The sequence below is a fragment of the Corythoichthys intestinalis genome, unplaced genomic scaffold (assembly GCF_030265065.1).
Source record: "Corythoichthys intestinalis isolate RoL2023-P3 unplaced genomic scaffold, ASM3026506v1 HiC_scaffold_23, whole genome shotgun sequence".
In the NCBI taxonomy this organism is placed as follows: domain Eukaryota; kingdom Metazoa; phylum Chordata; class Actinopteri; order Syngnathiformes; family Syngnathidae; genus Corythoichthys; species Corythoichthys intestinalis.
The window spans coordinates 7,401,954-7,419,500 of NW_026651592.1; the positions used below are offsets into that span (position 1 = coordinate 7,401,954).

The 17,547-nt window shown below is 39.6% G+C and overlaps 1 protein-coding gene across 2 annotated transcripts in view; it reads right to left on the bottom strand.

Moving 5' to 3' along the window:
• Nucleotides 1-17,547, bottom strand: part of LOC130911162 (roundabout homolog 1-like) — a 554,903-nt gene that overhangs the window by 115,567 nt on the left and 421,789 nt on the right. For both annotated transcript variants that reach the window (XM_057828938.1, XM_057828939.1), the window contains one exon: nucleotides 1,204-1,324. In XM_057828938.1, the coding sequence (XP_057684921.1) occupies nucleotides 1,204-1,324 (121 nt within the window). The remainder of the gene's footprint in view (nucleotides 1-1,203; nucleotides 1,325-17,547) is intronic.

The window sequence follows — 17,547 nt, forward strand, 5'->3', positions numbered from 1 at the left end:
CACTTAGTTGCCGCCAAGTGATTGGCTGATTAGAAATTAAGTGTTAACGAGCAGTTGGACAGGTGTACCTCATAAAGTGGCCGGTGAATGTATATATTATATGTATTATAATAATTATAATAATTATTCATTGCCAATCAGATTTTTCATAAAGGGTGTCATTTTAAAGGTATTCTTGATGTAGAATCTGAATTCTGAAGTATGTAGGATTAACTCCAGAAATCGTTATTTATATGACCAACATGGCATGCTTTTATTTTGAAATGTTCACCGGAAGTCCTCTTGCTAAACAGCTAACTTCAGCTTTACACTCCGCAAAAAAACACTTTTTGTCATTGCATGTAGTGTCAGTAATAGATTTTTTTTTTTTCGTTTGCAAAAGCTGTTAACCAGCAATTTTTCATGTTTGAAGTGTCACCTTTTAACTGCAAGTTTGTTTTCACGAGACGACTGCAGGCTAAATTAGGTTGCCTTATTTCCCCCCTTTTCACCTGAGCGTAGCCGTGCTAACTTTACAGTGTTTAATATAGATGTGTTTTCTTATTTTGTATGTCTGAACTTTAATTCTACAGCGTGTTGATAAGAGAAAGGAACTGGAGTCTCATATGCAATCAGCACGCACGCACCAATGTATACGCGCACGCACGCGCGCAGCGATAAAACGCAGCTGTGAAAATTACCGCTCTCATTTTTATTTGCCGTGCGATAAATGTACTCATTGCATATCGCGACAGGCTTAGCAACTTCAATAAAACATGTCGTTAGTTAGTTAGATGGACTTACAAACTGGGTGACGGCGCTTTAGGTGTTTATTCACGGCTGACATGCAGCCAAGCTTGGCATTGAAGAGACAGAACACAAGAGTGTACCCTGCTTTGTTTCTTTGAAATAAGTCAATGTTATGGATACTGGTGCGCTTTTTTGCTTTGTGTCGCTTTCCCCGCTTGCATACAGAGCGTCCGACATTCTGAACTTTCCACGCATATGTTTTTTTAACCCTTCATTAACCGTCGACGGGATGTTGTGCTTGTCGACGGATTTACGTCATCGATGACGTCGACTATGTCGACTAGTCGGGACAGCTTTAAGAGAAAGCCAATCAAAGATGTGCATCTGGCTTATCCAGAAAGTGGGTCCGCGTGGCAATAAACGGTAGAAGAAGTGAAAGTGCAGACAAATACAGAAGTTCAAAATGTTAATTACCTAACACTGTGAGTTCGGCTATTTCGCTCTCCCGTTCACCGACCATGTTAGTCCCTACGCAGACATACTTCCCAGCGTCGCTCTTCCTCGCGTTGGTGATCATCAGTTTCCCGCTGCGTATCTGAAGAGTAAAAGTGAGAAGAAAATGAATTATTTAGGTGTGTGCGGCTCAGACATCTCATGGAGGTCGTTAGAACTGTCATGATAAAACAGCCCGGGCCTGTAAAAAAACATGAGTCGTTCCTGAAAGGCTCCATTCATTCTGACTGCCTCTCAGCTTCCACTTAAAGTCTAAATCACTATCAGTCAGCCTGTTTCCCCTCAACGTAAGCTGAGCCAAAAAACACTTTCACAATCCAACACAACCGCGGCCTCCTCCACACCACCCAAGGGAGCACCTGAGGCTCTGCAGGACCACAAGCACTTTTCCAGGTGGCTCAATGAGCTGCGATACGGCCCAAAATTGTGGGGAATCATTCAAGAACTTAACAGGTTTTCTGAGACGTTCTTTTGCTGTTGGCGCGCCAACACTCAAAAGAACATGAAGAGCATCGAATGAGGGTTTATCCAGGTCCAGGTATTTCCCAGGGCTTTGATTACAGGCCAGAGGAGATGCTTTGTTCTTGAGCAGACAGGACAAGTTATCCAAGGCCCCCCTCTCCTCAGTACTCCTCTCGGCTGACAACCACACCAGTCAGACAATAGCACGGGTACCATTGGTCTCAGTATCCCGGTAAGGCTTAACCTTTAAAGCACCTATGAGTCGCAGATCTCCACCTGCAGGCAGGTAACGGATACTCTTATTAAAGCGCTAACCGGCGGAGAACTTGACACACAATGATTGGAAAACCGCAACTTTGGATTGATGCAAAGTAGAGCTAAGGCAGAAAAATGTGTTTGTGTTCAAGCTTCTTGTGTGACAATTCGTAGGGTGAGTTTGGAGTGAACAGATGTTACACTTTCGTTACAAATAATATTCAAATCCACCTTTTGTTTGTTAGTTACAAAATGTAGATAGACTTCGGAACAAGATTACTAGTTCTCAATGTATGGCTTGCGTGCAATTTGCCTGGTGTTAAAATGTTGGATGACCCAAATGTTTGTTGTTTCTGTTTAAGACTAGGGAAAATAGGTCTTGGATGTGGTCTACAAAGAGCTCCAAACAAAGACCAGAAAACCCACCAAAAGGGAAGGCTGTATCCCTGTTACTACTTAAAATCCTAGCAGAATCAAAGAGTGCCTCAAATAAACCGATATTTCCACATCCACTTCAGATGATTTTCCATGGTAGAGGCCCTGCAAATAGAAGCTAAGGAGTTCCTTAAGTCTGGTTTGTACTATAGTTAGATTATTTCACTTTCATTTGAAGTACAACTAAATATGACTTGAGGATGTAAGGGTATGACTCTCTTCTACTTGTTCCACATGAATAGAATTTTACTTAATTTACGAGGACCATAAAATACATAAATAATATGTCTGGGATTTTAAGCCTGAGCCAAAGCCATAATCGACCAATGAGCAACACATATGATTTTTAAAATATATATTCACAGTAGTTTACATTGTTTAATATTCATTGTGAAACAGGAGGCCTCAGGCATCTGAAGAGGCAAAAGAAAGCTCGATTTTTTGGGGGCTACCCTGTGGTGGTGCAGCCTAACTCTACGTATTATTTTGTTACTGTTTGTTTGAGCAAAAGCTTAACAATTAACCAAGGGCGTAGGTTTGGTCTCAACATTGGTAGGGACAATATAACAGCATACCTGCATGTACACTTTTTGATGGGATGGGACATTATTACACCAAACAGATTGGGTGAACAACGATCACGATCGACCAATCGATCGCAATGCTAGCGTGGGTAGCTCGCAGCATCAAAATAAAATAAATAAAATTTATGTACACTACATAATTAATTATGATTATGTTGTGTGTATGGTGTATTGTGTGAGCAACATATGAGGTTATGCAGAACCCCTCTCTCTCTAAACAGCTTCTTGCTCACATTTTTCTAGTTCTATAGTTTCCAGCAGAGTTCACTACATTTTCTCACGGTTTAATTCACGTTAAAGGTAGAAAACACAAACAGAAGGACAGTTCTCTCCATGTAGCTTCCTACTCGGGTTTTGCAGGTTAGCAAGTTCACACAGTTTAATGTTATGCTAACTAATGCAGGTCGACCTTTAAGTAGCAAAATTAGTGTTTTTTTTTTTTTTTTTCTCTAGCCTGGAATTCCAGACTCTCCATTGTTCCAGCGTTTGAGTCCGGTGACCTTCCCGCAGATCAAATTCCCAGGGTGGAGCAAACCACAGCAAACAGACAGCAGAGTGGACCAATCAGGGATGGGCAGACGTGACGTTCGTTAAGCGACAACTCTAGCGTGGCGTGAGCGGGGAATGGAGAAGTTTATTTAACATGGCTAGCGTGAGACAGACTGCTGTCAATGACTTATGTCGATGTGTTTTTGGTCATTTAAAACTGATTTTACCGTGGACTGGAACTTATTCGCGGCTCTCCCGCTTGCCCTCTGTGTTGTTGTGGAGACGACTTCCGATGCACAAGAGTGGCGTTGTTCGTTAAGAACACGTCGCGCAAATAATTGAATCTGATTACACAGATGATTTCCTTCGGCTCGAGAGGCCTTTAAGGAAGTAGGTCCCAGACTATTCTCACAGTGTTTGAAAAATACAGGGAGAACAGTCTGGCCGTGCCAAGCAAGTTTTTCTCACCTCCACATCAGTGGCGTATTTTTAAATTACTTACAGTTGCTGCTGCTGGCCGATAAAAAAATTCTAACATCCCCTTCTTTGAAAGGGGCTGAGGCGGTAGCATGTTGTCGACATGCATTTCTGTCAGGGCTGTGTGAGTGTGAGCGTGCGTGTGTGTGTCGGGGGTGGGTCAAGTCATCAGCCAATCAAAGGTGCGTTTGAGGGGGGAAAAAATGGACTGGCACATTCAGCAAGTGTAACAGGGTAAATGTAAGTCCGAAAATAATGAAAATAATTCACTTGATAATGGTAGGGCCAGTTCTATTGTTTCAACATATGAGAAGACAATCTAAATGACCTATATAACTAAACTCATTATATAATGCATATAACGTTGCTTAACTCATTCACTCCCAGCCATTTTCGCCGGAGCAAGGCACTTCGCTCCCGACCGTTTTACTGGATTTTGACTGATTTTGCAAGGCCCACAAAAAAATCTGTTCTATTGCTATATAAACATGGAACCCACCAAAAGAAAGATTAGACTCTCTTCTTTCAGCAAAAAAAAGTAAGTTCATATCTTTTTCCATTCTTTAGAAATCAGCATTAGAAAATAACTTAGTTTGAGCAATTTTCCAATTTCTGATGAAAAAAAGGAGAAAATGAGCTTTTTGTAAACGCATACATTTCAAACATGACTTTGACTTTAACACAGCTATTTCTTGCATTAGTTTGCAAACATCTGAATAATGTTTTCTTTTTACAAAATATCATAAAGAACAAGACAAATAGAGCTTTTGATAGCAAAGTAACAGTTTATTTACACATGACTACTGAGAGATGACGCCTGTTGTCGTCGAGATGACGCCGTTGTCGCCGCGTCAAGCGTGTAAACTTTTCCCTCATCGTTGTCTATCTCACAAAGATGGATTATTTTTGAGTCTCTGCGGGGTCTGCTTGGCGAGCCCGCTGCACGGTGGTCCCAGTCGTTTTACTCGGTCGTTCAGCGCCTGGCATTCCAGGCGTCCTCTCAGTTGTTTTGTTCGGTCGTCCGCCGCCTGGCATCATGCCGCCAGCTGTCCGACCGTGCTGCCCGGCCTTTTATTGCTGTTGAATCAGGTTGCGGGTTTTACAATATGCGCTACTGCCCTCCAGTGGCCAGTTTCATTGCTTTAAAATGGGTTTGGAGCTTTGTTCTTTGTTTCACAGATAGATCGGAAGCTATAGAAGCTTCTTGTGAAAACAAAAAACAAAAAAGAAAAACAAAAAAAACACGCAAAAGACATATAAATACGTTTTTGGGACAATGAAGCAAATAAAAATAGAATGTATTTATATGTTTTGGGGTGAAAATGAGTTAAAAGTTGGTGGGGACAATTTGAGCATCCTGAAAAGTTGCTAGTGTTATGTCCCTTCCGTTCCTATGCAAACCTACGCCCTTGCAACTAACACACTGTTACACACAAAGGAGAATGGTCAGGGCTGTGTAGACTGTATAGCAGCCAAAGAAAGCGGTGCTGGGTAAGGTGAACGGGGTATGCAGGTCACTGTCCCTTTTACAGGGGTTTTGACATGAAGATCCACTTAAGGCCCGGTCCACTCTATCTGTTCTTACCCATGACTGTGGCAATTCCCCATCCTCAGAGTTTATATTCTGAGTGCCAAAACAGCAGGGACTCAGAGTATTCGTCAGTTTCTTTTTTGACAAACTCACTGCACCCCCCACCAACCAGCTGACCATTATCCCTACATTGTGGCGAGATGGCTCCATCCTGTCGCTTTTTTTTTTGTCTAGTGCCATTTGGCAATGCTGATAATGTGAGAGCCTCCATTCAATGTGCACCCTCTTTTGTGTTCACACAGTGGTTCATTTTGCAGGTTGATGATTAGCTACAACTATAGCACAAAACGAGGCACAATGCTGCAGTTGCGTTTTGGGGGATTTATGACGAAAAGACAATAGACTTTTTCATAATGTTTGCAAATGACAGGCGCCAGGGTACTTTTGAGTAGCAGAATGGGAGTGACTATTGCTGAATAGAACAATGACAAAAAATGCTGTGTTGGGACTGCCAGAAAGCTCCCAAAAATTCCAGCTGTCAAGATGAACATTATTACCCACTTATTAAGAAACAGACTGGGAACTGAACGGCCATCATTAAGTTTGTGGAAGATAGTTTGTCACAGATATGTATTATTTGGTGTGTCCCTAATATATTTAGAAAAACAAAGTCTAGCCTTCTAGGTAAGTTCAGCTCACATTTAATTTATAAAAAGCTCACATCAGTGCCATTAAATCGAGGCTCAGAAAAGCACTCCAGTTGAGGTAAAGTATAACAGTTAACATGCATAAAGAAAATTACACATGGAGTACTGAGCATAAGAATCCAAAATATGTTTACCGTAATTTCCCGAATATAACGTGCACTTTTTTTCCCAAAATCAACTTGTAAAATCATGGTGCGCATTATAAACGAGTACATGGATGGAGACAGAAATATATATATATATATATATATATATATATATATATATATATATATATATATATATATATATATATATATAAACCTTTTTTTTTTAATTTTATTTTTTTTATTGACACGGCCACGTTGTGTTGAAGAAACGCATGTGGCGATCCGTTGCCGACCATTACGGTACGTGATGTCACCATTTTGTTTCGGTAATACTTCACTCTGATCGGCCGAATGATTTCGTCTGTGGTAAATTCTGCTTTCATAAAGCACAGAATTTAGTTTCTTGAACTCACTTGAGTCAACGTTTATTGCAGCTTCGCAACTCGGACCACAACAAACGTAATAACACAGAATTCCTGTGTGTGTCCGTCACCTATATCTGTCCCTCGGGAAACTCAAACCCAAATAACAATAGTTCCTATTGTTACTTTAGTGTCGACAGCGATGAGCTCTCTCGGATTTCCGACTTACGTTCTCACTTTCATTTTACCGTATCAATCCATGGAATAAACATTTATTCATCATGATGAAACGAACAAGTTATACAGCAGCCTTTAAAAGAAAAGTCACATCTGTTTTGTTTTCTCCTAGATTCTGGTAAATTGGAGAAGTTGTCAAATCATATTATTACCGTAAATATTGTCAGTTTATGGTAATGTTTTGAACTACTAATATGCTATGCTTGTGCTGTGTTTCACCAGTCAGTAAAATGACATTTCTGTATCTGTACACGAGCTCTGTTTTCTTGTATTCTTCTATTTATTGGTGCTAAAATTAGGGTGCGCATTGTAAACTGGTACAATAATTTTCCCTAGATTTGACAAGTAAATTTGGGGTGCGCATTATACACAGGTGCGCCTTATATTCGGGAAATTACGGTAGTTTTCATTAGGCGTCCGCTAACTTAATGCTAATATTCGTACATACGCCATACAAGCAATAAAAAAATACGCATCAATTTGCCTTATTTAACTCTCAAAACAATCAATATTGACACACACAAACACCACCACATTTCTTGTCAGAGACCAGGGGTCAGCAACCCGCAGCTCTAGAGCCACTTTAGCGCTGCCCTAGAACTCCCTGGAGCTTTTTCAAAAATGTTTGAAAATGGAAAAAGATGGGGGAAGAGATTAAAAGAAAAAGAGATTTTGGTAACACTTTACTTTTTTTAAGTGTCCCTTAATTAACATTAGTTAATGCATTTTTAGACAATAACTCATGTTTAAGTAACATTACAATAATTACTATAATTGCTTATCTAACATTTATTAATATATTAATTAACATGAGTTAATGCATTAGTTAATTCATTAGTTAATGCATAACTAGACAGTAACTAATGGTTTGGTAAAAGTAAAAAAATATATAGGCCTATATAGGGCTAGGGTTTGTTAACTTAGCATTTATAATTTCTTAGTTAAGGGACACATGTGCTACACTTTACAATAAGGGTCCAAAAGGCATTCAGTAATGGTTAATGAAGGTTAATGGGGGCAACTTAAGCATTTATAATTTCATAGTTAAGGGACACACGTGCTACACTTTATAATAAGGGTCCAAAAAACATTCCGTAATGGTTAATTAAGGTTAAGTAGTACTTATAAGGTACTTTCACGTGAAATAATACCAGGTTGTTTCTTCTCCTTTGCGTATACACGTCCCATAAAAAGCCCCATATTTTTTTAGCTATAGCAATTTTTATTCTTGCATTGTTGAACAATGTTTTCAGGGTAGTTTTCCTTACTTTTTTTTTTTTTTAAATTCAATATTGACTTTATATATTTTGTAAATTGGCATCTATTGTGCAACATATTTTTTGCCATATTGCGCAGCCCAAGATTAGGTATGTTAAGAGTTTCCATATCTATTTTTGAATCAACTCATCAGTTCAAATGGAACTATGGCCGCTGTTCAACCTTCCTTTCAAACAATTTACATCACATAACAGCGTTTCATCTACAACTTCACACTTCACTACTCAATTAGAGTATGTTACACTATCGATTGGACGGAGTAGATGATGATCCAAATTTACACAATGTTTGCTTACATGTTGTTCCTGTAAGGCCAATGACTAAGCAGCATCATGGAGTTCACATTATCCCTATAAACCATACCGCATGAAATCAGGAATACATTTTACGCATGTCATAAACATGTATGATCAATCCACCAAAATAGACATCAGTGGAATAGAGGGTATACATGGGAGGCATGTTGCAAAAATCCAAACGACAAGGAACTTTGCTGTTGCCATGGAGACGGCATGTTCCGGCATGCCGCGATGGGAGGACGGCTTTAAGCTAACGACAACACTGCAGCCGGGGATGAAGGACCCTTTGATGAGCTCAGCTGCTGGAGACATTAGAAATATTCCGCCATCTGCTTCCCGCTCCCACAGCTCTATACACCAAAAATATATGTATTTATATATACTCCAGCCTGACAAATTGACTCTGTCGTAAACATACTGCATATTCACAGGTCTGTTGTGCAATGCAGTAAATAAAGAGAACATTCCTGTTTGTAGCCAAGCTTGAGTTGACAATCATAGATGAAAGCTCAGAGTGGGTGTGTGTTGCGGTATGCATGTGTGTGTATCCTAGTCCTGGCTGACACTATATTTTAAAACGGCTCAATAAAGTACCATAAAATTTTTATGGAAAATTTGATCGAGGGTGTGTTTGAATCTGACTACTGCCATACCTGTTAAGTTGTAGAAATTGCAATTAGGGAGATTTCTGTTTGCCAACCCCAATGACGCGCGCGCGCGCGACAATCGCTAAGACAAAATGCAACCATTTTTTTTCAAGTTCATTTTGGTCACAACACTTGTGTAAAAATTAACTACACTGTCAAAGAACCTCTTTTTGGTGGCATCAGAGATAGTCTTCAACTTGCTCCATGTATTGTCTGGCATCATGTGATACTGCTATGTTGCCTGTGTCATGCCAGTTCTCCTTGTTCCTGTAATCAACATCTAGGATATCCTCAGCTTTCCTGATCACATCCATTTGCACAAATTTGGACATCAGCTTCCTCAGCAGCCTCTTCATCTCATCAACCATCACTCCAATTAGGGTTTCGTCAGACTAAATCAGCAAGATTAAAAACATTAATTACATCATTTAGAAAATTAATCATATTTGTTTTTAAAAGTATCTTTGTCATGGCAGTTTTTTAATTGAATTGTAACCTAGAATTGAAACTTTATATTTTTTGTTTCAGCACAGTAATAATGATATAATGTAATAAAGTGTATAGTATACACTTTAGCTTTAGCATAATAGCGAATCTAAATGATTAAACTTCAAGTAAGTAACGATATGCTTTCTCACTTAAATTCATATATTGTGGGGGTAGGACCGCAGTGGTTTAATATTCCATGACGTTTGATCCACGAAAACACAGAGTAAAGCAGCGACTTCTTCCTCATCGTTCTCCCATCATTAGCTCCAATGCTATTAGCATTAGGCTAGTTAGCTATCGCTGGCAGGTAAGACTTACGGCAATTACGTTGACGAACGTCGTTTTTCCCGAATACTGGAGGCCGACCAGGGTCAGCTCCATCTCTTCCTTCCAAAATAAAGACTTGAACCAGTCTAAAAGCCGGTTTATTAGTGCCAGCATCTTGGGAAGTCGGTGGTGCTTCGCCTCTTCCCTCCCTGTCAGATGATTGATTGGGCTTTTCCAGCTCTGAAGGGGAGTGAGGGCAGGGAAGTCGGAGACGGCCAGGCTATTCGTTGTTGGTCACTTTCCGAATCGGGCCGAATGGTATCGTTACAAAACGGTGACAAACAAAAACGTTAAAAAAAAAAAAAAATTGACATTTTTGGAAAATCGGGAGATTTGGCTTTGTAATCGTGAGGCGTGAGCATTGGGATCAAAATCGGGAGTCTCCCGACCAAATCGTGAAACTTAACAGGTCTGACTACTGCCACCTTTTTTTTTAAACCACGATAAATTACATATTTTCTGCCATCGACTTAGAGCAGTGCAGTAAACCAAAAATTTACCGTTAACAAAATTCTTCACAATGACCGACTTAATTTTGACCATGTCGGTAAATTCGGTAATTTAATTCGGGTGACCAAATGTCCTCTTTTGCCCGGACAAGTCCTACTTTCACGTAGTATCCTCGTCGTCCGGGCGGGTTTCATAAATTCATAAAAATGTCTGGTTTTTATGATTTTTCACGGGACCAATTTGAAGACAGTCCCTCCGGCTGCTGGGTGGCAGCCCCTGCCTGCGATGACATGGCTCCCAGTAGTATTGAGGGAAGGAGTAGTTCTTCTTGTTTTTGTTGGCAGTTTACCCCTATCATGAGGCATTACCGCCATCTACTGGGTTGACGATTTGGCCACAACGCCTGCCCAGTTATGTTTTTTTTTACGATAAATACGTATATAATGGCAACTGTTGACTTCTGTCAGAGCTTTGACTGTAAAATCCCGTTTGGTGTCGTATCGTTGCGCTGCCGGTGATTGTAAACTTTTATAGCTAAGTTTGATTTTTGCCTCAGCTAGCTATCAGTAAGCTAAACCACGCTAGGCATTATGGAATACGTAGTTTTGAACTGCTACGTTTGGAACCATGCTGGTTGAATAGTTTGTCAGTTTATTTCGGTTATTGTTTGTGTGCGATCTAGAACATTGAATGAGAATATCAATTGAATGGGAATAACAATTCGTCATGGACAATTGCCATGATAGTAATTTATAAAAATGTTTAGTTGGCACATAGCCTTCTGTGTGTATGTGTATTGACTGGACTACATTTCCATGGGTCTGCATTCTATATATTATTATTATTATTATTTTTCAAACGACATTTTTCCATCCAGAGTGAGGGGGCACACTTTAAATATATTAAAGTGATATAGGCATCTTTGAGTGAACCTCGAGTAAAATTCAAGTATCTTGAGGCCGGGCTGAGTGTCCTCTTTTTTGGAAATCAAAATATGGTCACCCTAAATTTAATAAAACAAGAAAATATAGTCTCAAAATGCCGCTTTGACTCTGTATTGTTTGTTTATGTTTATTCCCCTTTAAGAAAGCAGTCATTGTGCTTACGTATGTAGTCACGTGGTTATCAGGAAGCAAAACAAACAGAAGCCCGATAGGCTAATGCTAGTGGCTAACGCTACAAGCAAACGTGATGGAGTGTGGCTTAAGGGAGATTCGCCAAACTTTCACCTGACATTAGGTAGACTCTTGGCGGCATCCATACGGGCTTTCACCCGCTGTCCTCCCTTGCTCACACGGTTTCCGGAGAGGGTGCTTTCAGTGCTTTCTACTGGTAGCCAGGCCACAGGCTAATGCTAGTGGTTAACGCTACAAATGAACGTGATGGAGTCCGATAGCGGCTCTAACCTTGTCGAAACGGCTGAACTTAATGAGTGGATTGGGCACGGACTGCATCTAGCAATTAGTATGTCGCGTTATTATGTATCTGTCTGTGTGTGATTTCTCTGATAGCTTTTGTGATGATAAAGCATTCAGCATAAAGTACAATCCAACAGTGAAACTTATAATAAGACCGTTTAATGGCCCCAGCTATTTTTCTGTTTGTGCTTAATTATGTGCCATTACTGCCATCATAAAATCTTAAATGTTTCATTTGCAGGAGATCAATATAGCTTTAATGTGTGTGTGTCTGTTTGGGGGTTCATGTGTGCATGCATTTATTAAAAAGTGGAAAAAAGGGGAAAAAAACTGAAACCATGGAGTAAACACTTGTGTTGAATAATTATGTCACAGCAGCCATTAACAATAAGTTGTCTTTTTGAAGTGGACTGTTCAAGCCGTAAGTCATTTGTGTTACAATGACATGTTTGCACAGGCATATTGATTTTGACAATGTACATTGTTCAAGCCATACAAGCTGTTATAAATGTTCATACTTGAATTCTTATTGTTTACAATACATTTATCTATACTTAATGTTTACACTGCATGTACAATTGTTAAATATATTAAATTAAAAGCTGGTCAAAAAAAACCTACGAGAAACGGTTAATCTGTATTTCATGCATTGATTCAGACTTTCAAATTATATAACAGTCCGCTTGGGCGAATTTATCGTCATTTATCGTTATCGAGGTAAATCTGCTCAATTTACCATGATACGTGCTTAAGGCCATATCGCCCAACCCTGATCGACTCAATTTTTAACTGGGAGGACTGTCAGTTATTCTTCAGGGTAATGACAGTGAATGAGCGGAAGTATCCTGATAAAACATGTAATTGTTTTATAAAACAATATATAACCTCAATGGAAATTCCATTTGAGGTTTATGTTTGAATCTTGCGATACCATTTTCAAGGATTAATTTAACAATTCGGATGTGCCATGAAAGCCTTCTAAAGAAACATGTGTCTTTTACTTGCTAAATTCTTATAACCACAAGGAGATTCAGGGAATAATAGATGACAGAGCTCAAGGACATACCTTAATCTAAACTTTCCAGGTAAGGAAGCAACTCTGCACTTTAGCACTGACATGACTTTAAGCTGCTGTTGAGTCTTTTTTTGTACCTATGTCTAATACTGTGTCAATTAGTGTTGCACCGATACCATTTTTTGGGCCCGATACCGATACAGATATCTAGCTGTGCAGTATCGGCCAATACTGATACCATTCTGATACCACTCTGTTTGCAAAAAAAAAAAAAAAAATAAATAAATAAACATATATATACATATATATACGTATATATACGTATAAGGGATGCAACGATACAGTTAAGTCAAGGTTGGGTACGATTTTCAATACAATTCAATACATTTAATGCTCTGAAACAGAAAATACAACTGTTATTATTATTATTATTTTATATATTATATATTATCTTTATTCCGGAATCTCACAGTGGGTCCATAGCACACACACACCAACAAAGAAAAAAAAAAAAAAAAAAAAAAAAAAGACTACCGTACATACGGAGACATAATAATAAAGTGACTTGAAAGGAAAGAAAGAAAAGAAAAAAAAAAAAAAAAAAAAAAAAAAAAAATTTTATTTGCTAACAAGCAAAAATAACAGTGCCATCATATAAACAAGCATTTTAGTGCATAATATTTATGTGCTTACTTATTACTGATCTGAAGAAATTTTGTATATAAGTGCTGAGAACAATCTTTACTGTTTGTAAAGTGGGGCACACTGTTGATTGCCGCAGCTCTCTTAGCAGCTATATTTACCATATAAGCAAAATATCCTATTTGTGGTCCGAGTCCATCTGTAACATGTGCTGAATTAACAATATTTGCAGCATTATCTATAGTCACTGGTATGGATTGATTTGGCCTGCTTAACTTCCATTCAGTCATGGCGGTTTCTAATTCATCAATGTAGTATATGGACAACGCGTCGCTCGGGGCTCACGCAGCTAATGGCATGGGATCTATTGTAGCACATCTAGGTTGCTATTTGATGATATCTAGTGTGTGCGCGCGCGAGTTGGCATGGGATCTAACATAGGTCATTTAGGTTGCTATCTAATGATATCTAGTGTGCGCGCTGCGCCGCTTGAGTGTTTTCTGGCCACAGAAGTCACTTCTGCTCATTACTGCACAACACCAGCATATGAAAATCGACTTTCATAAACAGGACGAGTTTGAAGAATTTGCCACTCATTGTTCATCATGAAACCATGAATTTGCTTAGTCTCTCACAGTCTTAACCTTTCTGATCCCATCGGCGCTATAACAGCAAGCGTTAGCTTACGCATGCTAATCGTTTGTGAATGACATGTTAGAAAAGCAGCGTAACATCAAGGATATGCGTAGTTGTGAACATCTTTAATATTGAAGACGAAAGTGTTATTGTCGTTTGGTAATTTCGAGACAAAGACATACAGATGTCATGCATCGGGATTTGGGAAATTAGTTCACGTGGGGAGGACAGGTCATTTTCGCTGAAGTGATGCCAGTAGATGGTATCGACGCCCTAAATGTTGGTACTCGTCGATACCGATACCACCAATTTGGGCCGGATCGGCGCCCCCTGCCGATACTGGTATCGGTATCGGTGCAACTTTAGTGTCAATGTTTACACTTGGTACTGAAGAGTATTTGTTATATGGGTTTCGCACTTAACCAACTTAGCTGTATGGATGCTCCAAACAGTTTCGTTGTTCTTTTTGTTACAATGACAATAAATATTCAGAATCTGAATCTGAAAACGCCATCTGTTGAAAAAAAGACGAAACTTTGAGAAGGGACCTGAAATGGTAGTATCCCCCTTTACGGATGACCAGGCAGCTATGTATTACGGGTGGGAAACATTTTTCACTTAGAATGGTGGCACTAGGAGTGGGAACCTCTTGGTACCTCACAATGCGATAGGATTTGCGATACAAAGCTCACGATGGATGATCTGACGATATGGCGATACAACAATTATCGATATATTGGTCAGGAAATTATTTTAGGATATTCTACGAACAACTAATAAACAGAAAAACAAGCTTATGGTGTGAATTGGAATGAGTTTATCACTAGTAGACGTCCAATCCGTTTGAAGTGGGAGGGTGGCAGCGAATGAACATTCGTTCTACTTCAAACGGATTGAACGTCTATGGCTGTCAGTGGCAGCCAATGCCAGGCAATGAGCTCATTTTGGGTCATTTAAGGTCATTTACCAGTTGATGTTCAATTACTTCCTGATGATTTGGGGTATTTTATGAGTCACTTTCTGTTTATTTTGAGTTACAGAACAGGAAGTGACCTGGGAATCACCCATATGAAAAGGCAGTGACTCAAACTCAACAGGAAATGACCTGAAAATGCCCGAAAATGAACCGCAAGTGACCTGTAAATGCCCTGAAAATCGGACGGAATGACTGTGAATGCTCTGGTTTCGAATGAACAGCCATTCCCAGTCTAAATGGATTGGGCGTCATGCACCGTAAATACAGCCTTAGAGTTAACTGAGACACTATTATGGCAAAAGATTTTGGTAGCAACTTGTTGATTCCTTTTTATTTTATTTTTTTTTAGACATTGACACCTTTTTAAAACAAAATCTCGATTAATGGCAGGAGCATAACCTTTTCGGATACAAACTATCATGATATATCACCATTTTGATATTTTGTCACACCCCTAGGTGGCGCTATACAATTTTAGTTCAAACAAGGTTGCACGAGAGTAGGTAGACTCAAGAAATCGCTCCTTACTCAGGATCTCCCTTCGACAGGTAATGCAGGACTCTGACTTTAAAATTAGCGTATCGGTATGAAAATTCACTGTCTATCCAATCAATACATCAAGTCCAAACCTCCTGAGTAACCGTCACATATAAAAAACTATGGTTTCATGCACTGCCTACCAGGGGGATGGCTATTATTTGTTTCTCTTCAAACAAGATTATGTGCTTGTTCCTTTCAATTACGCTGCTAGGGGGCCAGAGACATATTGGCTGCACCAGTGCGGCTTATAAAGAAAACAAAAAGAAAAGCGAGCACTTGTACCCTTTATGAGTTTGACTCGAGACCAGGACTCTCAACCTTACGCGACCTGTGCAGAGAAAACAGTTGTTTTCCCTGACTTTTTTTAGGTTCTCAGCATGACCCTGCAATGATGGATGGTTACAGGGACTAAGCCAGTAATATACTCAGGACAAGGGAAAAGTATTTTTTTTAAATCACTTGGCTAAAACAAGGGTGTTCATCCAAAAAGGCCCCAATCAGAAGCAGGTGTTCCAGATACAGTATGTAGATGGCTAATGTCAAATTTCCAATATATATACACATACATACATGTTGCTAAAGACCCTTTCACACACATATCCCGGTAAATTCCCGTTTAAGGTGATGCGGGATTTACCCGTGTCATTGATTTCACACATGGAGAGATGACAGGGAATGATGCGGGTTGGACACTTTCACGGACTTGTTCCGTGTTGACGAATCAATATCCATGTTTCCATATTTGTGCCTTTTTGAACAAAAGAGAAATGCCATTGCTTCGAGTGGGCGGGCATATTTTTTTCCGGGCTAAAGAACTTTGGTGGGGTCAAAGTGCATCATTCGCTGTCGCCTTGTAAATTTACACTGCCCCCTAGGGCCTTGCATGAATACTACATTGTTTTCATGCGAAATTGCGACATTGTTCTAATGGAGACGGGCTCATATAAATGCAAATTTGAAATTTTTCGTATTCTCAGAGAGTCACCATGTAAACGGCCCCTAAATGTCCAAATTGAGTACTGCTTGTCATTTTCCCTCCAAAATGTCACGTGACTCATTACAGGAGTGCTGTCAGAATTGCTGCAGAGATTGAAGATGTAGGGGGTCAGCTTGTTAGTGCTCAGACCATACGCCATAGGACATGCAAACAAAAGCCAGCAAACAGTTTGCTGAAGAAGTGTCAACAAAGCACATGGAGTACTGGAACCATGTATTATGGTCTGATAGGACGGGCGGGCTTTCTTGTGTACAGTCTTCAGAAGAGGCTTCCTCCTGGGTTGACAGCCATGCATACAAATTTGATGTAGGGTGCCGCGTATGGTCTGAGCACTAACAGGCTGACCCCCCACCTCTTCAATCTCTGCAGCAATGCTGACAGCACTCCTGTAACGAGTCACATGACTTTTTGGAGGGAAAATGACAAGCAGTACTCAATTTGGACATTTAGGGATGTACTGTACATAGTTTCTAAGGGGTGTACTCACTTTTCTTTGCCAGGGGTTTAGATATTAATGGCAATATTTTGAGGCTTTTTGAGGGGAAAATGAATTAACTGTTATATACCGTAATTTCCCGAATATAAGGCGCACCCGTGTATAACGCGCACCCCAACTTCACCTGTAAAATCTATGGAAAATTCATGTACCCGTGTATAAAGCGCATCCTAATTTTAGCACCAATAAATATGAGTCTCGTGTCTCGAACTTTTATAAAGTACGCGGTTGCAGCATTTTTAATCCTTTTGTCAAATATTAAAAAAAAAAAAAAATTGAATATTAATTTTCTGTGGTAAAATTGCTCACAGTATACGATAATAATTTTCACAAAGTAAGGAGTTGTAGCGAGGTTGAACAGAATTCACCAGCGGAACTAATGTTGGCAAGTTGTGTAGTTTCCGGGGGGAAGAGTTTTGTTAAGGGAACAGCCAGAACTAAACAAATGTCCCGCGATTTGCGTGCAA